Source organism: Pleurodeles waltl, chromosome 2_1, assembly GCF_031143425.1.
Source record: "Pleurodeles waltl isolate 20211129_DDA chromosome 2_1, aPleWal1.hap1.20221129, whole genome shotgun sequence".
NCBI classification, from domain to species: domain Eukaryota; kingdom Metazoa; phylum Chordata; class Amphibia; order Caudata; family Salamandridae; genus Pleurodeles; species Pleurodeles waltl.
Genome location: NC_090438.1, coordinates 6,198,750 through 6,222,038, shown reverse-complemented (window position 1 = coordinate 6,222,038; position 23,289 = coordinate 6,198,750). Strand labels below are relative to the sequence as shown.

General features: G+C 49.4%; 1 protein-coding gene across 1 annotated transcript in view; it reads left to right on the top strand.

The window, feature by feature from the left end:
• Positions 1–23,289, top strand: part of LOC138257896 (ubiquitin-like) — a 230,330-nt gene that overhangs the window by 172,033 nt on the left and 35,008 nt on the right. The window contains exon 2 of the mRNA XM_069205904.1: positions 16,477–16,550. Coding sequence (XP_069062005.1) covers positions 16,477–16,550 — 74 coding nt within the window. The remainder of the gene's footprint in view (positions 1–16,476; positions 16,551–23,289) is intronic.

Genomic DNA, 23,289 nt, shown 5'->3' with positions numbered 1-23,289 from the left:
GGGGGTTGTGTGAGAAAGTAGCCTCTTTCTAGCCTTGTTACCCCCACTTTGGCCTGTTTGTGAGTGTATGTCAGGATGTTTTCACAGTCTCACTGGGATCCTGCCAGCCAGGGCCCAGTGCTCTAAGTGAAAACCCTATGTTTTCAGTATGTTTGTTATGTGTCACTGGGACCCTGCTAGCCAGGACCCCAGTGCTCATAAGTTTGTGACCTATATGTATGTGTTCCCTGCGTGGTGCCTAACTGTCTCACTGAGGCTCTGCTAATCACAACCTCAGTGGTTATGCTCTCTCATTTATTTCCAAATTGTCACTATCAGGCTAGTGACCAATTTCACCAATTCACATGTGTGAGAAGGTAGCCTCTTTCTAGCCTTGTTACCCCCACTTTTGGCCTGTTTGTGAGTGTATGTCAGGGTGTTTGTCACTGTTTTCACTGTCTCACTAGGATCCTGATAGCCAGGCCTCAGTGCTCATAGTGAAAACACTATGTTTTCAGTATGTTTGTTATGTGTCACTGGGATCCTGCTGGTCAGGACCCCAATACTCATAGGTTTGTGGCCTATATGTATGTGTCACTGGGACCCTGTCACACAGGGCCCCAGTGCTCATAGGTGTGCATGTATATGTTCCCTGTGTGGTGCCTAACTGTCTCACTGAGGCTCTGCTAACCAGAACCTCAGTGGTTATGCTCTCTCATTACTTTCAAATTGTCACTGACAGGCTAGTGACCATTTTTACCAATTTACATTGGCTTACTGGAACACCCTTATAATTCCCTAGTATATGGTACTGAGGTACCCAGGGTATTGGGGTTCCAGGAGATCCCTATGGGCTGCAGCATTTCTTTTGCCACCCATAGGGAGCTCTGACAATTCTTACACAGGCCTGCCACTGCAGCCTGAGTGAAATAACGTCCACGTTATTTCACAGCCATTTTACACTGCACTTAAGTAACTTATAAGTCTCCTATATGTCTAACCTTTACCTGGTAAAGGTTAGGTGCAAAGTTACTTAGTGTGAGGGCACCCTGGCACTAGCCAAGGTGCCCCCACATTGTTCAGAGCCAATTCACTGAACTTTGTGAGTGCGGGGACACCATTACACGCGTGCACTACATATAGGTCACTACCTATATGTAGCTTCACCATGGTAACTCCGAATATGGCCATGTAACATGTCTATGATCATGGAATTGCCCCCTCTATGCCATCCTGGCATTGTTGGTACAATTCCATGATCCCAGTGGTCTGTAGCACAGACCCTGGTACTGCCAGACTGCCCTTCCTGGGGTTTCACTGCAGCTGCTGCTGCTGCCAACCCCTCAGACAGGCAGCTGCCCTCCTGGGGTCCAGCCAGGCCTGGCCCAGGATGGCAGAACAAAGAACTTCCTCTGAGAGAGGGTGTGACACCCTCTCCCTTTGGAAAATGGTGTGAAGGCAGGGGAGGAGTAGCCTCCCCCAGCCTCTGGAAATGCTTTGTTGGGCACAGATGTGCCCAATTCTGCATAAGCCAGTCTACACCGGTTCAGGGACCCCTTAGCCCCTGCTCTGGCGCGAAACTGGACAAAGGAAAGGGGAGTGACCACTCCCCTGACCTGCACCTCCCCTGGGAGGTGTCCAGAGCTCCTCCAGTGTGCTCCAGACCTCTGCCATCTTGGAAACAGAGGTACTGCTGGCACACTGGACTGCTCTGAGTGGCCAGTGCCACCAGGTGACGTCAGAGACTCCTGCTGATAGGCTCCTTCAGGTGTTAGTAGCCTTTCCTCTCTCCTAGGTAGCCAAACCCTCTTTTCTGGCTATTTAGGGTCTCTGTCTCTGGGGAAACTTTAGATAACGAATGCATGAGCTCAGCCGAGTTCCTCTGCATCTCTCTCTTCACCTTCTGATAAGGAATCGACCGCTGACCGCGCTGGAAGCCTGCAAACCTGCAACATAGTAGCAAAGACGACTACTGCAACTCTATAACGCTGATCCTGCCGCCTTCTCGACTGTTTTCCTGCTTGTGCATGCTGTGGGGGTAGTCTGCCTCCTCTCTGCACCAGAAGCTCTGAAGAAATCTCCCGTGGGTCGACGGAATCTTCCCCCTGCAACCGCAGGCACCAAAAAGCTGCATTACCGGTCCCTTGGGTCTCCTCTCAGCACGACGAGCGAGGTCCCCCGAATCCAGCGACGCTGTCCAAGTGACCCCCACAGTCCAGTGACTCTTCAGCCCAAGTTTGGTGGAGGTAAGTCCTTGCCTCACCTCGCTGGTCTGCATTGCTGGGAACCGCAACTTTGCAAGCTTCTCCGGCCCCTGTGCACTTCCGGCGGAAATCCTTCGTGCACAGCCAAGCCTGGGTCCACGGCACTCTAACCTGCATTGCACGACTTTCTAAGTTGGTCTCCGGCGACGTGGGACTCCTTTGTGCAACTTCGGCGAGCACCGTTTCACGCATCCTCGTAGTGCCTGTTTCTGGCACTTCTCCGGGTGCTACCTGCTTTAGTGAGGGCTCTTTGTCTTGCACGACGTCCCCTCTCTCTGCAGTTCCAATTTGCGACCTCCTGGTCCCTCCTGGGCCCCAGCAGCGTCCAAAAACGCCAAACGCACGATTTGCGTGTAGCAAGGCTTGTTGGCGTCCATCCGGCTGGAAAACACTTCTGCACGACTCTCCAAGGCGTGTTGGATCCATCCTCCAAAGGGGAAGTCTCTAGCCCTTGTCGTTCCTGCAGTATTCACAGTTCTTCAGCCTAGTAAGAGCTTCTTTGCACCAACCGCTGGCATTTCTTGGGCATCTGCCCATCTCCGAGTTGCTTGTGACTTTTGGACTTGGTCCCCTTGTTCCACAGGTACCCTCAGTCAGGAATCCATCGTTGTTGCATTGCTGATTTGTGTTTTCCTTGCATTTTCCCTCTAACACGACTATTTTGCCCTTAGGGGAACTTTAGTGCACTTTGCACTCACTTTTCAGGGTCTTGGGGAGGGTTATCTTTCTAACTCTCACTATTACCTAATAGTCCCAGCGACCCTCTACAAGGTCACATAGGTTTGGGGTCCATTCGTGGTTCGCATTCCACTTTTGGAGTATATGGTTTGTGTTGCCCCTATCCCTATGTTTCCCCATTGCATCCTATTGTAACTATACATTGTTTGCACTGTTTTCTAAGACTATACTGCATATTTTTGCTATTGTGTATATTTATCTTGTGTATATTTCCTATCCCCTCACTGAGGGTACACTCTAAGATACTTTGGCATATTGTCATAAAATAAAGTACCTTTATTTTTAGTATAACTGTGTATTGTGTTTTCTTATGATATTGTGCATATGACACTAAGTGGTACTGTAGTAGCTTCACACGTCTCCTAGTTCAGCCTAAGCTGCTCTGCTAAGCTACCATTATCTATCAGCCTAAGCTGCTAGACACCCTATACACTAATAAGGGATAACTGGGCCTGGTGCAAGGTGCAAGTACCCCTTGGTACTCACTACAAGCCAGTCCAGCCTCCTACATTGGTTGTGCAGTGGTGGGATAAGTGCTTGAGACTACTTACCACTCTTGTCATTGTACTTTTCATAAGAGAAAAATATACAAAACAAGGTCAGTGTATATACACATAGCCAAAAAGTTTTGCATTTCCTCTTTTCACTCTTTTCTAAGTGCTGAAAAGTACTTCTAAAACTTTCAAAAAGTTCTTAAAAGTTTAAAAAGTTTTTTCTGTCTTTCCAAAAAGTTCTGAAAACTTTTTTCTCTTTTTCTATCACTTTAACTCTCTCTAAAAATGTCTGGCACAGGCCAAAATGTTGAACTGTCCAAACTTGCATATGATCACCTTAGCTGGAAAGGAGCAAGAAGTCTCTGCATAGAGAGAGGTTTGAGTGTAGGGAAGAATCCTTCCTTAGAACTGTTAATTAACATGCTTAGAGTACAGGATAACGCCATAAGTGCCCAATCTGGTGAAAAAGTAGCTAATGGTTCTCAATCTGATCCAGGGACTCCCCCAGGAAAAGATTCAGGAAAGAAACTTCTCAGCCTGCCCATTACTAGACAGTCTAGCATAGTTGGTACAGAGGTTGAATCACACCATACTGATGGTGTGCTCTCACATTATACTGTTAGCCAAGCTGTTAGGGTGCCCTCTGTAAGGGACAGGTCTCCTTCTGTTCATTCCCATCATACCTCTGTATCTAGAAATGTCCCTCCCACCCACCCTGATGACAGATTGTTAGAAAGGGAGCTCAATAGATTGAGAGTGGAACAAACCAGACTGAAGCTCAAGAAGCAACAGCTGGATTTGGATAGACAGTCTTTAGAATTAGAGAGGGAAAGACAGAAGTTGGGTTTAGATACCCATGGTGGCAGCAGCAGTATTCCCCATAGTCATCCTGCAAAAGAGCATGATTCCAGGAATCTGCACAAGATAGTTCCCCCTTATAAGGAGGGGGATGACATTAACAAGTGGTTTGCTGCACTTGAGAGGGCCTGTGCTGTACAGGATGTCCCTCAAAAGCAGTGGGCTGCTATCCTATGGCTATCATTTAGTGGAAAAGGTAGGGATAGGCTCCTTACAGTGAAAGAAAATAATGCCAATAATTTCCAAGTTCTTAAGAATGCACTCCTGGATGGTTATGGCTTAACCACTGAACAGTACAGGATAAAGTTCAGAGAGACCAAAAAGGAGTCTTCACAAGACTGGGTTGATTTCATTGACCATTCAGTGAAGGCCTTGGAGGGGTGGTTACATGGCAGTAAAGTTACTGATTATGAAAGCCTGTATAACACAATCCTGAGAGAGCATATACTTAATAATTGTGTGTCTGATTTGTTGCACCAGTACCTGGTAGACTCTGATCTGACCTCTCCCCAAGAATTGGGAAAGAAGGCAGACAAATGGGTCAGAACAAGGGTGAACCGAAAAGTTCATACAGGGGGTGACAAAGATGGCAATAAGAAGAAAGATGGTGAAAAATCTCAAGATAAGCATGGGGATAAGGGTAAAACCAAAGATCCCACTTCAAATCTTAAACACTCTTCAGAGGGTGGGGATAAAAAAAATTCTTCCTCTTCTTCCCAACCTGCACACATTAAAAAGCCTTGGTGCTTTGTGTGTAAAAATAGAGGCCATAGGCCAGGGGATAAGTCCTGTCCAGGTAAACCCCCTGAGCCTACCACCACTAATACATCAAGCTCTAGTGCCCCTAGCAGTAGTGGTACTAGTGGTGGGACTGCTGGCAACAGTCAAGCAAAGGGTGTAGTTGGGTTCACTTATGGGTCCATAGTGGAAACTGATGTAATCAGTCCCAAGACAGTTTCTGTCACACCTAGTGGCACTGGCCTTGCCACACTGGCTGCTTGTCCCCTTACAATGGATAAGTACAGGCAGACAGTTTCAATAAATGGTGTTGAGGCCTTGGCCTACAGGGACACAGGTGCCAGTTTCACTTTGGTGACTGAAAACCTAGTGCCTCCTGAACAACACATCATTGGACAACAGTATAAGATTATTGATGTCCATAACTCCACTAAGTTTCTTCCCTTAGCTATAATTCAGTTTAGTTGGGGTGGAGTTACTGGCCCTAAGCAGGTGGTGGTATCACCTAGCTTACCTGTAGACTGTCTCTTAGGTAATGACCTAGAGGCCTCAGGTTGGGCTGATGTAGAGTTTTATGCCCATGCAGCCATGCTGGGCATCCCTGAGGAATTGTTCCCTCTCATTTCAAGTGAAATGAAAAAGCAAAGGAGAGAAGGCCTGAAAACTCAGGATCCCTCTCCATCAACAGGTAAAAAGGGTATCACAGTATCCCCTAACCACCCTACCATTCAGGATACTATTCCTGTGGTGGGAGAAACCTCTCCTGGGGTGGCACCTGTTCCAAGGGAATCATCAGCTGGCAAAGCTGGACTCCCTGAGGTGGAAGTACCTCTCTGTGGGATAACTAACATTGGTGAGAAAAACAGCACCATTTTAGTTAACATGGAGCATCCCTCCAACCCTCCCAGAGAAACTTTAGTGCAGAAACCCTGCACTACCTCACAACACTTAGGACAGCATCCCTGCCCTAGTGTGGAGCTCATAGGACAGCATCCCTGCCCTGCTCCAACTCAAGAGAAACAGCATCCCTGTTCTCTCTTCCAGCCAGATGGACAAAGTTTTTGCCCAGCTATGGCTTTTCTGAGACAGCATCCCTGTCTGGCATTTCCATCACTACAAATAGGTTCAGTGGACAATTCCCACTGCTCTAAACTAAAACTTACTGATAGAAACTCTGAAAATACATCTTCACATTGTTGCTTAGCTAAAAAACTTCAAACAGGGTGGTTTACATCTCCACAGGGAAGTAACCATATAGTGGATGATAAAGGGAGTAACCAGTCTATTGCAGAGCTACTCTCTACTTATCACCACTTAGACAATAAAGTCTCAACTGGCCAAGGTTAGCCTTATTGTCCTTCGTTTGGGGGGGGGTTGTGTGAGAAGGTAGCCTCTTTCTAGCCTTGTTACCCCCACTTTTGGCCTGTTTGTGAGTGTATGTCAGGGTGTTTGTCACTGTTTTCACTGTCTCACTGGGATCCTGATAGCCAGGCCTCAGTGCTCATAGTGAAAACACTATGTTTTCAGTATGTTTGTTATGTGTCACTGGGATCCTGCTGGTCAGGACCCCAATACTCATAGGTTTGTGGCCTATATGTATGTGTCACTGGGACCCTGTCACACAGGGCCCCAGTGCTCATAGGTGTTCATGTATATGTTCCCTGTGTGGTGCCTAACTGTCTCACTGAGGCTCTGCTAACCAGAACCTCAGTGGTTATGCTCTCTCATTACTTTCAAATTGTCACTGACAGGCTAGTGACCATTTTTACCAATTCACATTGGCTTACTGGAACACCCTTATAATTCCCTAGTATATGGTACTGAGGTACCCAGGGTATTGGGGTTCCAGGAGATCCCTATGGGCTGCAGCATTTCTTTTGCCACCCATAGGGAGCTCTGACAATTCTTACACAGGCCTGCCACTGCAGCCTGAGTGAAATAACGTCCACGTTATTTCACAGCCATTTTACACTGCACTTAAGTAACTTATAAATCACCTATATGTCTAACCTTTACCTGGTAAAGGTTAGGTGCAAAGTTACTTAGTGTGAGGGCACCCTGGCACTAGCCAAGGTGCCCCCACATTGTTCAGAGCCAATTCACTGAACTTTGTGAGTGCGGGGACACCATTACACGCGTGCACTACATATAGGTCACTACCTATATGTAGCTTCACCATGGTAACTCCGAATATGGCCATGTAACATGTCTATGATCATGGAATTGCCCCCTCTATGCCATCCTGGCATTGTTGGTACAATTCCATGATCCCAGTGGTCTGTAGCCCAGACCCTGGTACTGCCAGACTGCCCTTCCTGGGGTTTCACTGCAGCTGCTGCTGCTGCCAACCCCTCAGACAGGCAGCTGCCCTCCTGGGGTCCAGCCAGGCCTGGCCCAGGATGGCAGAACAAAGAACTTCCTCTGAGAGAGGGTGTGACACCCTCTCCCTTTGGAAAATGGTGTGAAGGCAGGGGAGGAGTAGCCTCCCCCAGCCTCTGGAAATGCTTTGTTGGGCACAGATGTGCCCAATTCTGCATAAGCCAGTCTACACCGGTTCAGGGACCCCTTAGCCCCTGCTCTGGCGCGAAACTGGACAAAGGAAAGGGGAGTGACCACTCCCCTGACCTGCACCTCCCCTGGGAGGTGTCCAGAGCTCCTCCAGTGTGCTCCAGACCTCTGCCATCTTGGAAACAGAGGTGCTGCTGGCACACTGGACTGCTCTGAGTGGCCAGTGCCACCAGGTGACGTCAGAGACTCCTGCTGATAGGCTCCTTCAGGTGTTAGAGGCCTTTCCTCTCTCCTAGGTAGCCAAACCCTCTTTTCTGGCTATTTAGGGTCTCTGTCTCTGGGGAAACTTTAGATAACGAATGCATGAGCTCAGCCGAGTTCCTCTGCATCTCTCTCTTCACCTTCTGATAAGGAATCGACCGCTGACCGCGCTGGAAGCCTGCAAACCTGCAACATAGTAGCAAAGACGACTACTGCAACTCTATAACGCTGATCCTGCCGCCTTCTCGACTGTTTTCCTGCTTGTGCATGCTGTGGGGGTAGTCTGCCTCCTCTCTGCACCAGAAGCTCCGAAGAAATCTCCCGTGGGTCGACGGAATCTTCCCCCTGCAACCGCAGGCACCAAAAAGCTGCATTACCGGTCCCTTGGGTCTCCTCTCAGCACGACGAGCGAGGTCCCCCGAATCCAGCGACGCTGTCCAAGTGACCCCCACAGTCCAGTGACTCTTCAGCCCAAGTCTGGTGGAGGTAAGTCCTTGCCTCACCTCGCTGGGCTGCATTGCTGGGAACCGCGACTTTGCAAGCTTCTCCGGCCCCTATGCACTTCCGGCGGAAATCCTTCGTGCACAGCCAAGCCTGGGTCCACGGCACTCTAACCTGCATTGCACGACTTTCTAAGTTGGTCTCCGGCGACGTGGGACTCCTTTGTGCAACTTCGGCAAGCACCGTTTCACGCATCCTCGTAGTGCCTGTTTCTGGCACTTCTTCGGGTGCTACCTGCTTCAGTGAGGGCTCTTTGTCTTGCTCGACGTCCCCTCTCTCTGCAGATCCAATTTGCGACCTCCTGGTCCCTCCTGGGCCCCAGCAGCGTCCAAAAACGCCAAACGCACGATTTGCGTGTAGCAAGGCTTGTTGGCGTCCATCCGGCAGGAAAACACTTCTGCACGACTCTCCAAGGCGTGGTGGATCCATCCTCCAAAGGGGAAGTCTCTAGCCCTTGTCGTTCCTGCAGTATTCACAGTTCTTCAGCCTAGTAAGAGCTTCTTTGCACCAACCGCTGGCATTTCTTGGTCATCTGCCCATCTCCGAGTTGCTTGTGACTTTTGGACTTGGTCCCCTTGTTCCACAGGTACCCTCAGTCAGGAATCCATCGTTGTTGCATTGCTGATTTGTGTTTTCCTTGCATTTTCCCTCTAACACGACTATTTTGTCCTTAGGGGAACTTTAGTGCACTTTGCACTCACTTTTCAGGGTCTTGGGGAGGGTTATCTTTCAAACTCTCACTATTACCTAATAGTCCCAGCGACCCTCTACAAGGTCACATAGGTTTGGGGTCCATTCGTGGTTCGCATTCCACTTTTGGAGTATATGGTTTGTGTTGCCCCTATCCCTATGTTTCCCCATTGCATCCTATTGTAACTATACATTGTTTGAACTGTTTTCTAAGACTATACTGCATATTTTTACTATTGTGTATATATATCTTGTGTATATTTCCTATCCCCTCACTGAGGGTACACTCTAAGATACTTTGGCATATTGTCATAAAAATAAAGTACCTTTATTTTTAGTATAACTGTGTATTGTGTTTTCTTATGATATTGTGCATATGACACTAAGTGGTACTGTAGTAGCTTCACACGTCTCCTAGTTCAGCCTAAGCTGCTCTGCTAAGCTACCATTATCTATCAGCCTAAGCTGCTAGACACCCTCTACACTAATAAGGGATAACTGGGCCTGGTGCAAGGTGCAAGTACCCCTTGGTACTCACTACAAGCCAGTCCAGCCTCCTACAACATTGGCATACTGGAACACCCTTATAATTCCCTAGTACATGGTACTGAGGTACCCAGGGTATTGGGGTTCCAGGAGATCCCTATGGACTGCAGCATTTCTTTTGCCACCCATAGGGAGCTCTGACAATTCTTACAGAGGCCTGCCACTGCAGCCTGAGTGAAATAATGCACACATTATTTCACAGCCATTTTCACTGCACTTAAGTAACTTATAAGTCACCTATATGTCTAACATTTACTTAGTAAAGGTTGGGTGCTAAGTTACTTAGTGTGTGGGCACCCTGGCACTAGCCAAGGTGCTCCCACATTGTTCAGGGCAAATTCCCAGGAATTTGTGAGTGCGGGGACACCATTACACGTGTGCACTACACATAGGTCACTACCTATGTGTAGCTTCACAATGGTAACTCCGAATATGGCCATGTAACATGTCTAAGATCATGGAATTGCCCCCTCTATGCCATCCTGGCATTGTTGGCACAATCCCATGATCCCACGGGTCTTTAGCTCATACCTGGGTACTGCCAAACTGCCTTTTCAGGGGTTTCACTGCAGCTGCTGCTGCTGCCAACCCCTCAGACAGGTTTCTGCCCTCCTGGGGTCCAGCCAGGCTTGGCCCAGGAAGGCAGAACAAAGGACTTCCTCAGAGAGAGGGTGTTACACCCTCTCCCTTTGGAAAAAGGTGAGAAGGCAGGGGAGGAGTAGCCTCCCCCAGCCTCTGGAAATGCTTTCATGGGCACAGATGGTGCCCATTTCTGCATAAGCCAGTCTACACCGGTTCAGGGACCCCTCAGCCCTGCTCTGGTGCGAAACTGGACAAAGGAAAGAGGAGTGACCACTCCCCTGACCTGCACCTCCCCTGGGAGGTGCCCATAGCTCCTCCAGTGTGCTCCAGACCTCTGCCATCTTGGAAACAGAGGTGCTGCTGGCACACTGGACTGCTCTGAGTGGCCAGTGCCAGTAGGTGATGTCAGAGACTCCTTCTGATAGGCTCCTTCAGGTGTTGCTAGTCTATCCTCTCTCCAAAGTAGCCAAACCCTCTTTTCTGGCTATTTAGGGTCTCTGCTTTGGGGAATTCCTTAGATAAAGAATGCAAGAGCTCATCAGAGTTCCTCTGCATCTCTCTCTTCACCTTCTGCCAAGGAATCGACTGCTGACCGCGCTGGAAGCCTGCAAAACTGCAACAAAGTAGCAAAGACGACTACTGCAACTCTGTAACGCTTATCCTGCCGCCTTCTCGACGGTTTTCCTTGTGGTGCATGCTGTGGGGGTAGTCTGCCTCCTCTCTGCACTAGAAGCTCCGAAGAAATCTCCTGTGGGTCGACGGAATCTTCCCCCTGCAACCGCAGGCACCAAAGAACTGCATCACCCTTCCCCTGGTCTCCTCTCAGCACGACGAGCAAGGTCCCTTGAATCCAGCAACTCTGTCCAAGTGACTCCCACAGTCCAGTGACTCTTCAGTCCGAGTTTGGTGGAGGTAAGTCCTTGCCTCCCCACGCCAGACTGCATTGCTGGGAACCGCGTCTTTTGCAGCTACTCCGGCCTCTGTGCACTTCCGGCGGAAATCCTTTGTGCACAGGTAAGCCTGGGTCCAGTGACTCTTCAGTCCAAGTTTGGTGGAGGTAAGTCCTTGCCTCCCCACGCTAGACTGCATTGCTGGGAACTGCGTGTTTTGCAGCTTCTCCAGCTCCTGTGCACTCTTCCAGGATTTCCTTTGTGCACGGCCAAGCCTGGGTCCCCAGCACTCTAACCTGCATTGCACGACCTCCTGAGTTGTCCTCCGGCGGCGTGGGACTCTCTTGTGCAACTTCGGGTGAGCACCATTTCACTCCTCTTCGTAGTTCCTGCTTCTGAGAGGGCTCCTTGTCTTGCTGGACGCCCCCTCTGTCCCCTCACGCAATTGGTGACATCCTGGTCCCTCCTGGGCCACAGCAGCATCCAAAAACCCTAACCGCACAATTTGCCGCTAGCAAGGCTTGTTGGCGGTCTTTCTTCAGGAAAACACTTCTGCACGACTCTTCACGACGTGGGACATCCATCCTCCAAAGGGGAAGTTTCTAGCCCTTGTCGTTCTTGCAGAATCCACAGCTTCTACTGCCTAGTAGCAGCTTCTTTGCACCCACAGCTGGCATTTCCTAGGCATCTGCCCACTCTCGACTTGATCTGACTTTTGGACTTGGTCCCCTTGTTCCACAGGTACTCTCGTCTGGAAATCCATCGTTGTTGCATTGCTGGTTTGTGTCTTTCCTGCAGAATTCCCCTATCACGACTTCTGTGCTCTTTGGGGAACTTTAGTGCACTTTGCACTCACTTTTCAGGGTCTTGGGGTGGGCTATTTTTCTAACCCTCACTGTTTTCTTACAGTCCCAGCGACCCTCTACAAGGTCACATGGGTTTGGGGTCCATTTGTGGTTCGCATTCCACTTTTGGAGTATATGGTTTGTGTACCCCTATCCTTATGTGTCCGCATTGCATCCTATTGTAACTATACATTGTTTGCACTTGTTTCTAAGACTATACTGCATATTTTTGGTATTGTGTACATATATCTTGTGTATATTTGCTATCCTCATACTGAGGGTACTCACTGAGATACTTTGGCATATTGTCATAAAAATAAAGTACCTTTATTTTTAGTATATCTGTGTATTGTGTTTTCTTATGATATTGTGCAAGTGACACTAGTGGTACTGTAGGAGCTTCACTCGTCTCCTAGTTCAGCCTAAGCTGCTCTGCTAAGCTACCATTATCTATCAGCCTAAGCTTCTAGACACCTTATACACTAATAAGGGATACCTGGGCCTGGTGCAAGGTGTAAGTACCCCTTGGTACTCACTACAAGCCAGTCCAGCCTCCTACACATGTTACCACCATATTTCACTGTATATATGTTGTTTTAGTTGTATGTGTCACTGGGACCCTGCCAGCCAGGGCCCCAGTGCTCATAAGTGTCTCCTGTATGTGTTACCTGTGTTATGACTAACTGTCTCACTGAGGCTCTGCTATCCAGAACCTCAGTGGTTATGCTCTCTCATTCTCTTTCCAAATTGTCACTAACAGGCTAGTGACCAATTTCACCAATTTACATTGGCATACTGGAACACCCTTATAATTCCCTAGTATATGGTACTGAGGTACCCAGGGTATTGGGGTTCCAGGAGATCCCTATGGGCTGCAGCATTTCTTGTGCCACACATAGGGAGATCTGACAATTCTTACACAGGCCTGCCAGTGCAGTCTGAGTGAAATAACGTCCACCTTATTTCACAGCCATTTACCACTACACTTAAGTAACTTATAAGTCACCCATATGTCTAACCTTTACCTGGTAACGGTTGGGTGCTAACTTACTTAGTGTGTGGGCACCCTGGCACTAGCCAAGGTGCCCCCACATTGTTCAGGGCAAATTCCCTGGACTTTGTGAGTGCGGGGACACCATTACACGCGAGCACTATACATATGTCACGATATATGTATAGCGTCACAATGGTAACTCCGAACATGGCCATGTAACATGTCTAAGATCATGGAATTGTCACCCCAATGCCATCCTGGCATTGGGTAGACAATTCCATGACCCCCGAGTCTCTAGCACAGACCCGGTTACTGCCAAACTGCCTTTCCCGGGGTTTCACTGCAGCTGCTGCTGCTGCCAACCCCTCAGACAGGTTTCGGCCCTCCTGGGGTCCAGCCAGGCTTGGCCCAGGAAGGCAGAACAAAGGACTTCCTCAGATAGAGGGTGTTAAACCCTCTCCCTTTGGAAAAAGGTGTTAGGGCTTGGGAGGAGGAGCCTCCCCCAGCCTCTGGAAATGCTTTCATGGGCACATATGGTGCCCATTTCTGCATAAGCCAGTCTACAACGGTTCAGGGATCCCCCAGCCCTGCTCTGGCGCTAAACTGGACAAAGGAAAGGGGAGTGACCACTCCCCTGACCTGCACCTCCCCTAGGAGGTGCCCAGAACTCCTCCAGTGTGCTCCAGACCTCTGCCATCTTGGAAACAGAGGTGCTGCTGGCACACTGGACTGCTCTGAGTGGCCAGTGCCAGCAGGTGACGTCAGAGACTCCTTCTGATAGGCTCCTTCAGGTGTTGCTAGCCTATCCTCTCTCCTAGGTAGCCAAACCTCCTTTTCTGGCCATTTAGGGTCTCTGCTTCTGGGAATTCCTTAGATAACGAATGCAAGAGCTCATCAGAGTTCCTCTGTATCTCTCTCTTCACCTTCTGCCAAGGAATTGACTGCTGACCGCGCTGGAAGCCTGCAAAACTGCAACAAAGTAGCAAAGACAACTACTGCTACCTTGTAACGCTGATCCTTGTAACGCTGTAACGCCTTCTCGACTGTTTTCCTGGTGGTGCATGCTGTGGGGGTAGTATGCCTCCTCTCTGCACTAGAAGCTGCGAAGAAATCTCCAGTGGGTCGACGGAATCTTCCCCCTGCAACCGCAGGCACCAAAGAACTGCATCACCGGTCCTCTGGGTCTCCTCTCAGCACGACGAGCGAGGTCCCTTGAACTCAGCAACTCTGTCCAAGTGACTCCCACAGTCCAGTGACTCTTCAGTCCAAGTTTGGTGGAGGTAAGTCCTTGCCTCCCCATGCTAGACTGCATTGCTGGGAACCTCGTGTTTTGCAGCTACTCCGGCTCCTGTGCACTCTTCCAGGATTTCCTTTGTGCACGGCCAAGCCTGGGTCCCCACCAATCTAACCTGCATTGCACGACCTCCTGAGTTGTCCTCCGGCTTCGTGGGACCCTCTTGTGCAACTTCGGGTGAACTCCGGTTCACTCCACTTTGTAGTGCCTGTTCTGGCACTTTTCTGGGTGCTGCTTGCTTCTTAGTTGGCTCTTTATCTTGCTGGACACCCCCTCTGTCTCCTCATCCAATTGGCGACATCTTGGTCCCTCCTGGGCCACAGCAGCATCCAAAAACCCTAACCACGACCCTTGCAGCTAGCAAGGCTTGTTTGCAGTCTTTCTGCACGGAAACACCTCTGCACGACTCTTCACGACGTGGCACATCCATTCTCCAGAGGGGAAGTTTCTAGCCCTTGTCGTTCTTGCAGAATCTACAGCTTCTACCATCCAGTGGCAGCTTCTTTGCACCCACAGCTGGCATTTCCTAGGCATCTGCCCACTATTGACTTGATCGTGACTTTTGTACTTGGTCCCCTTGTTCCACAGGTACTCTCGTCAGGAAATCCATTGTTGTTTCATTGCTGGTGTTGGTCTTCCTTGCAGAATTCCCCTATCACTACTTCTGTGCTCTTTGGGGAACTAAGGTGCACTTTTCACCCATTTTTCAGGGTCTTGGGGTGGGCTATTTTTCTAACCCTCACTGTTTTCTTACAGTCCCAGCGACCCTCTACAAGGTCACATAGGTTTGGGGTCCATTCGTGGTTCGCATTCCACTTCTAGAGTATATGGTTTGTGTTGCCCCTATCCCTATGTGCCCCCTTTGCATTCTATTGTGACTTTACATTGTTTGCACTGTTTTCTATTGCTATTACTGCATATTTTGGTATTGTGTACATATATCTTGTGTATATTTGCTATCCTCATACTGAGGGTACTCACTGAGATACTTTTGGCATATTGTCATAAAAATAAAGTACCTTTATTTTTAGTATATCTGTGTATTGTGTTTTCTTATGATATTGTGCAAGTGACACTAGTGTTACTGTAGGAGCTTCACTCGTCTCCTAGTTCAGCCTAAGCTGCTCTGCTAAGCTACCTTTTCTATCAGCCTAAGCTGCTAGACACCCCTCTACACTAATAAGGGATACCTGGGCCTGGTGCAAAGTGTGAGTATCCCTTGGTACCCACTACAAGCCAGTCCAGCCTCCTACAGTATGCCTCTCCAGTCTACGTCACTCCACTGTATGCCACTCCACTGGATGCTACTCCAGTCTATGTCACTCTACTGTATGCCACTATACTGGATTCTACTCATTGTACGCTATTCCACTTTATGTCATTGTAACGCATGCCACACCACTTTACTCTATCCCACTGTATGCCACTCCACTCTACAACACTCCACTGTAAGCCACTAAACTGAATGCCACTCCACTCTACAGCACTCAACTGTATGCTTTTCCATTCTACACTGCTCCACTCTATGCCTCCCCACTGTATAAGACTCCATTCTATGCCACTCCACTCTACGCTATTTTACTGTATGCAGTCCACTGTATGCCACCCAGTCTATGTCACTCCACTGTATGCCACTCCACTGGATGCCACTCCACTGTACGCTATTCCACTTTATGTCATTGTACTGTATGCCACTCCACTTTACTCTATCTCACTGTATGCCACTCCACTCTACAACACTCCACTGTAAGCCACTGCACTGGATGCCACTCCACTCGACATCACTCCTCTGTATGCTATCCCATTCTACACTACTCTACTCTATGCCTCTCCACTGTATGAGACTCCATTCTACGCCACTCCACTCTGCGCTATTACAATGTATGCAAGCCCCTGTATGCCTTTCTAGTCTATGTCACCCCACTGTATGCCACTCCACTGGAAGAGACTTCATTCTACACCACTCCACTCTACGCTATCACAATGTATGCAAGCCTCTGTATGCCATTCCAGTCTATGTCACTCCACTGTATGCCACTATACTGGATTCTACTCCATTGTACGCTATTCCACTTTATGTCATTGTACTGTATGCCACTCCACTTTACAACACTACACTTTAAGCCACTAAACTTAATGCCACTCCACTCTATAGCACTCCACTGTATGCTATTCCATTCTACATCTTTGGTTATGGGGCTCCTTGGTTATGGGGCTCCTTGCTCGATGCTTCTTGTAGAACACGTCACTGTCTGTAAATGCACTGATTGTGTCTTTTTCACCCCTGTGCCCAGGTCTTGTGTCGGCGGCTCCTGAAGGATTGGGTTTGCCTGCAGTCGATGACCCCGCCTCTGCTCCGACACCAGAGGTATGCATTTTAAGTTCCAATTTGACTTTAAAGATGTTCTTCTGCTGTTGAAGTGATGATCTCCATCCATGGTGAATGCACACGTGCTGAGCTGCTGCCCACTTGCGGGGCTCCTGGGGATGTCCGGGGGTGTGTGCGGGTGAGTCTTGGGGCTCCTGGGGATGTCTGGGGATGTGTGCGAGGTGAGTCTTGGGACTCCTGGGGATGTCTGGGGTGTGTGTGGGTGAGTCTTGGGGCTCCTGAGGATGTCTGGGGGGGTGTGCGGGAGTCTTGGGGCACCTGGGGATGTCTGAGGGTGTGTGAGGGGCAAGTCTTGGGGCTCCTGGGGATTTCTGGGGGTGTGTGCGGGTGCGTTTTGGGGCTCCTGGGGATGTCTGGGGGTGTGTGTGAGTGAGTCTTGGGGCTCCTGGGGATGTCTGGGGGTGTGTGCGGGTGGGTCTTGGGGCTGCTGGGGATGTCTGAGGGTGTGTGCGGGTGAGTCTTGGGGCTCCTGGGGATGTCTGAGGGGTAAGTCTTGGGGCTCCTGGGGATGTCGGGGTGTGTGCAGGTGAGTCTTGGGGCTCCTGGGGTTGTCTGGGGATGTGTGCGGGTGAGTCTTGGGGCTCCTGGGGATGTCTGGGGGTGTGTGCGGATGAGTTTTGGGGCTCCTGGGGATGTCTGGGGGTGTGTGCGGGTGAGTCTTGGGGCTCCTGGGGATGTCTGAGGGTGTGTGCTGGATGAGTCTTGGGGCTCCTGGGGATGTCTGGGGGTGTGTGCGGGTGAGTTTTGGGGCTCCTGGGGATGTCTGGCGGTGTGTGCGGGTGAGTCTTGGGGCTCCTGGGGATGTCTGGGGGTGTGTGCGGGTGAGTTTTTGGGCTCCTGGGGATGTCTGAGGGTGTGTGAGGGGTAAGTCTTGGGGCTCGTGGGGATGTCTGGGGGGTGTGCGGGTGAGTCTTGCACAAATGACTTCAGCACAAGAGTCCTGCAGCAGGAGGCTCTGGAGCTACTGGTAGCTCGCCCCTACTTAAAGGAGCTCTCCTGAACTACAAGCTGGTGCTGAAATTAATGTACGTACAGCAAAAATAACAGTGTGTGTGTTTGCGACAACAATGTGTGTATTTCACAACTCACACCTGATGTTTGGCGAAAAATGGTTAGATTTCCTAAATATCTTCAAAGCGGATAGATGAGTGATGAAGTATGTGGCACTGGGTAGAATTATTACTATCATTAACCTGGTGTTCGTGGGGTGTAGCTGTGGCTGATTTAAATTACAGCATCTGGACAATCCCAGGGTTAGCTGTGTGCTCTATAAATGTCTTTTTATTAATTCATGAATTATTTCTGTGGCAGTATTCCCCATTAATAAAGCATTGTTTACATTCTTGCTGGCAGCCATGCCTGATACACTGAGGTGACCAGGGCTGGTACTCACGCATATGGGGACCACCAACATAATCATCTGACGCGGTCATTATTCCACGTCTAATGATATGAGCAGCTCGAGATGGCCTTCATTGAACAGACCCTGGCTTCTGGGGGGGATTCTATACCACACCTGGCTATTATGAATATACCAGAATTTGTGGCTGGGAATTACTGAGCCCACAAATACTGGACAAAGTAGTCCTTGGTTTGCAAACCCAGGGTGAGGTAAGAGTGGATGAGACACACCTGGAGAAGCCAGGTGGTGACAGGGCTCTACCAGTGGACAAAAGAAGTAGCGAACACACGCTTTGTGGCGCTATGTGGTGAACGGTCCATGCTCCCTACCTCCTCCTCTCCCTCCGACCCCCCGTGGCCACCTTCCACCTCCTGCAGCATCAGTGGTTCCCAAAGGCAGTGGTTCCCAAACTTTTTCAATCCACAGCTCCCTTGACCTATTGGTCATTGGCCGCGGCTCCCCATCACTCCTGTACACTACGGGGGATCTCAGGAACAATTGGGTGACCAAGCGAAGCTGAACATGTTTCCTTCTGCCACGTTGGCAAAAGTGAGGTACACTCCGGGGGATCTCAGGAACAACTGGGTGACCAAGCGAAGCTGAACATGTTTCCGTCTGCCATTTTCGCAAATGTGAGGTACACTCCGGGGAATCTCAGGAACAACTGGGTGACCAAGCAAAGCTGAACATGTTTCCGTCTGCCACTTTGGCAAAAGTGAGGTACACTCCGGGGGATCTCAGGAACAACTGGGTGACCAAGCGAAGCTGAACATGTTTCCGTCTGCCATTTTTGCAAATGTGAGGTACACTCCGGGGAATCTCAGGAACAACTGGGTGACCAAGCAAAGCTGAACATGTTTCCGTCTGCCACTTTGGCAAAAGTGAGGTACACTCCGGGGGATCTCAGGAACAACTGGATGACAAAGCGAAGCTGAACATGTTTCCGTCTGTGTAGGAGGCTGGACTGGCTTGTAGTGAGTACCAAGGGGTACTTACACCTTGCACCAGGCCCAGGTATCCCTTATTAGTGTATAGGGTGTCTAGCAGCTTAGGCTGATAGATAATGGTAGCTTAGCAGAGCAGCTTAGGCTGAACTAGGAGACGTGTGAAGCTACTACAGTACCACAAGTGTCACTTGCACAATATCATAAGAAAACACAATACACAGTTATACTAAAAATAAAGGTACTTTATTTTTATGACAATATGCCAAAGTATCTCAGAGTGTACCCTCAGAGTGAGGATAGCAAATATACACAAGTTACATGTACACAGTACTAAAAATATGCAGTATAGTCTTAGAAAACAGTGCAAACAATGTATAGTTACAAGAGGATGCAATGGAGACACATAGGGATAGGGGCAACACAAACCATATACTCCAAAAGTGGAATGCGAACCACGAATGGACCCCAAACCTATGTGACCTTGTAGAGGGTCGCTGGGACTATTAGAAAATAGTGAGAGTTAGAAAATTAGCCCTCCCCAAGACCCTGAAAAGTGAGTGCAAAGTGCACTAAAGTTCCCCAGAAGACAAAGAAGTCGTGATAGAGGAATAATGCAAGAAAGACACAAACCAACAATGCAACAACGATGGATTTCCAATCTAGGGTACCTGTGGAACAAGGGGACCAAGTCCAAAAGTCACAAGCAAGTCGGAGAGGGCAAATGCCCAGGAAATGCCAGCTGTGGGTGCAAAGGAGCTTCTACTTGGCAGAAAAAGCAAAGGTTTCTGCAGGAACCAAAAGGGCTAGAGACTTCCCCTTTGGTGGACGGATCCTTCTCGCCGTGGAGAGTCGTGGAGAAGTATTTTCCCGCCGAAAGAACGCAAACAAGCCTTGCTATCTGCAAATCGTGCGGTTATCGTTTTTGGATGCTGCTGTGGCCCAGGAGCAACCAGGAGGTCGCAAATTGGACCAGGAGGAAGAAGGGACGTCGAGCAAGACAAGGAGCCCTGTCAGCAGCAGGTAGCACCCGGAGAAGTGCCAGAAACAGGAACTACAAGGATGCGTTAAACAGTGCTCGCCGAAGTTGCACAAAGGAGTCCCACGTCGCCGGAGACCACCTTAGAAAGTCGTGCAATGCAGGTTAGAGTGCCGTGGACCCAGGCTTGGCTGAGCACAAAGGATTTCTGCCGGAAGTGCACAGGGGCCGGAGAAGTTGCAAAAGTCACGGTTACCAACAATGCAGTCTGGAGTGGGGAGGCAAGGACTTACCTCCACCAAACTTGGACTGAAGAGTCACTGGACTGTGGGAGTCACTAGGACAGAGTTGCTGGATTCAAGGGACCTCACTCGTTGTGCTGAGAGGAGACCCAAGGGACCGGTAATGCAGCTTTTTGGTGCCTGCGGTTGCAGGGGGAGGAATCCGTCGACCCACGGGAGATTTCTTTGGAGCTTCTGGTGCAGAGAGGAGGCAGACTACCCCCACAGCATGCACAAGCAGGAAAACAGTCGAGAAGGCGGCAGGATCAGCGTTACAGAGCTGCAGTAGTCGTCTTTGCTACTATGTTGCAGGTTTGCAGGCTTCCAGCGCGGTCAGCAGTCGATTCCTTATCAGAAGGTGAAGAGAGAGATGCAGAGGAACTCGGATGAGCTCTTGCATTCGTTATCTAAAGTTTCCCCAGAGACCCTAAATAGCCAGAAAAGAGGGTTTGGCTACCTAGGAGAGAGGATAGGCTACTAACACCTGAAGGAGCCTATCAGAAGGAGTCTCTGACGTCACCTGGTGGCACTGGCCACTCAGAGCAGTCCAGTGTGCCAGCAGCACCTCTGTTTCCAAGATGGCAGAGGTCTGGAGCACACTGGAGGAGCTCTGGACACCTCCCAGGGGAGGTGCATGTCAGGGGAGTGGTCACTTTGTCCAGTTTCGCGCCAGAGCAGGGGCTAAGGGGTCCCTGAACTGGTGTAGACTGGCTTATGCAGAATTGGGCACATCTGTGCCCAAGAAAGCATTTCCAGAGGCTGGGGGAGGCTACTCCTCCCCTGCCTTCACACCATTTTCCAAAGGGAGAGGGTGTAACACCCTCTCTCAGAGGAAGTCCTTTGTTCTGCCATCCTGGGACAAGCCTGGCTTGACCCCAGGGGGGCAGAAACCTGTCTGAGGGGTTGGCAGCAGCAGCAGCTGCAGTGAAACCCCAGGAAAGGCAGTTTGGCAGTATCAGGGTCTGTGCTACAGACCACTGGGATCATGGAATTGTCCCAACAATGCCAGGATGGCATAGAGGGGGCCATTCCATGATCTTAGACATGTTACATGGCCATAATCGGAGTTACCATTGTGAAGCTACATATAGGTAGTGACCTATATGTAGTGCACGCGTGTAATGGTGTCCCCGCACTCACAAAGTTCAGGGAATTGGCCCTGAACAATGTGGGGGCACCTTGGCTAGTGCCAGGGTGCCCTCACACTTATTAACTTTGCACCTAACCTTTACCAGGTAAAGGTTAGACATATAGGTGACTTATAAGTTACTTAAGTGCAGTGTAAAATGGCTGTGAAATAACGTGGACGTTATTTCACTCAGGCTGCAGTGGCAGGCCTGTGTAAGAATTGTCAGAGCTCCCTATGGGTGGCAAAAGAAATGCTGCAGCCCATAGGGATCTCCTGGAACCCCAATACCCTGGGTACCTCAGTACCATATACTAGGGAATTATAAGGGTGTTCCAGAAAGCCAATGTAAATTGGTAAAATTGGTCACTAGCCTGTTAGTGACAATTTGAAAGAAATGAGAGAGCATAACCACTGAGGTTCTGGTTAGCAGAGCCTCAGTGAGACAGTTAGGCACTACACAGGGAACACATACATATAGGCCACAAACTTATGAGCACTGGGGTCCTGACTAGCAGGGTCCCAGTGACACATAACAAACATACTGAAAACATAGGGTTTTCACTATGAGCACTGGGCCCTGGCTAGCAGGATCGCAGTGAGACAGTGAAAACTCCCTGACATACACTCACAAACAGGCCAAAAGTTGGGGTAACAAGGCTAGAAAGAGGCTACTTTCTCACACAACACCCCCCCAAACGAAGGACAATAAGGCTAACCTTGGCCAGTTGAGACTTTATTGTCTAAGTGGTGATAAGTAGAGAGTAGCTCTGCAATAGACTGGTTACTCCCTTTATCATCCACTATATGGTTACTTCCCTGTGGGGATGTAAACCACCCTGTTTGAAGTTTTTTAGCTAAGCAACAATGTGAAGATGTATTTTCAGAGTTTCTATCAGTAAGTTTTAGTTTAGAGCAGTGGGAATTATCCACTGAACCTATTTGTAATGATGGAAATGCCAGACAGGGATGCTGTCTCAGAAAATAGCTGGGCAAAAACTTTGTCCATCTGGCTGGAAGAGGGAACAGGGATGCTGTTTCTCTTGGGTTGGAGCAGGGCAGGGATGCTGTCCTGTGAGCTCCACACTAGGGCAGGGATGCTGTTCTAAGTGTTGTGAGGCAGTGCAGAGTTTCTGCACTAAAGTTTCTCTGGGAGGGTTGGAGGGATGCTACATGTTAACTAAAATGGTGCTCTTTTTCTCACCAATGTTAGTTATCCCACAGAGAGGTACTTCCACCTCAGGGAGTACAGCTATGCCAGCTGATGATTCCCTTGGAACAGGAGCCACCCCAGGAGAGGTTTCTCCCACCACAGGAATGGTATACTGAATGGTAGGGTGTGAGAAGGTAGCCTCTTTCTAGCCTTGTTACCCCCACTTTTGGCCTGTTTGTGAGTGTATGTCAGGGTGTTTGTCACTGTTTTTACTGTCTCACTGGGATCCTGATAGCCAGGCCTCAGTGCTCATAGTGAAAACACTATGTTTTCAGTATGTTTGTTATGTGTCACTGGGATCCTGCTGGTCAGGACCCCAGTGCTCATAGGTTTGTGGCCTATATGTATGTGTCACTGGGACCCTGTCACACAGGGCCCCAGTGCTCATAGGTGTGCATGTATATGTTCCCTGTGTGGTGCCTAACTGTCTCACTGAGGCTCTGCTAACCAGAACCTCAGTGGTTATGCTCTCTCATTACTTTCAAATTGTCACTGACAGGCTAGTGACCATTTTTACCAATTTACATTGGCTTACTGGAACACCCTTATAATTCCCTAGTATATGGTACTGAGGTACCCAGGGTATTGGGGTTCCAGGAGATCCCTATGGGCTGCAGCATTTCTCTTGCCACCCATAGGGAGCTCTGACAATTCTTACACAGGCCTGCCACTGCAGCCTGAGTGAAATAACGTCCACGTTATTTCACAGCCATTTTACACTGCACTTAAGTAACTTATAAGTCACCTATATGTCTAACCTTTACCTGGTAACG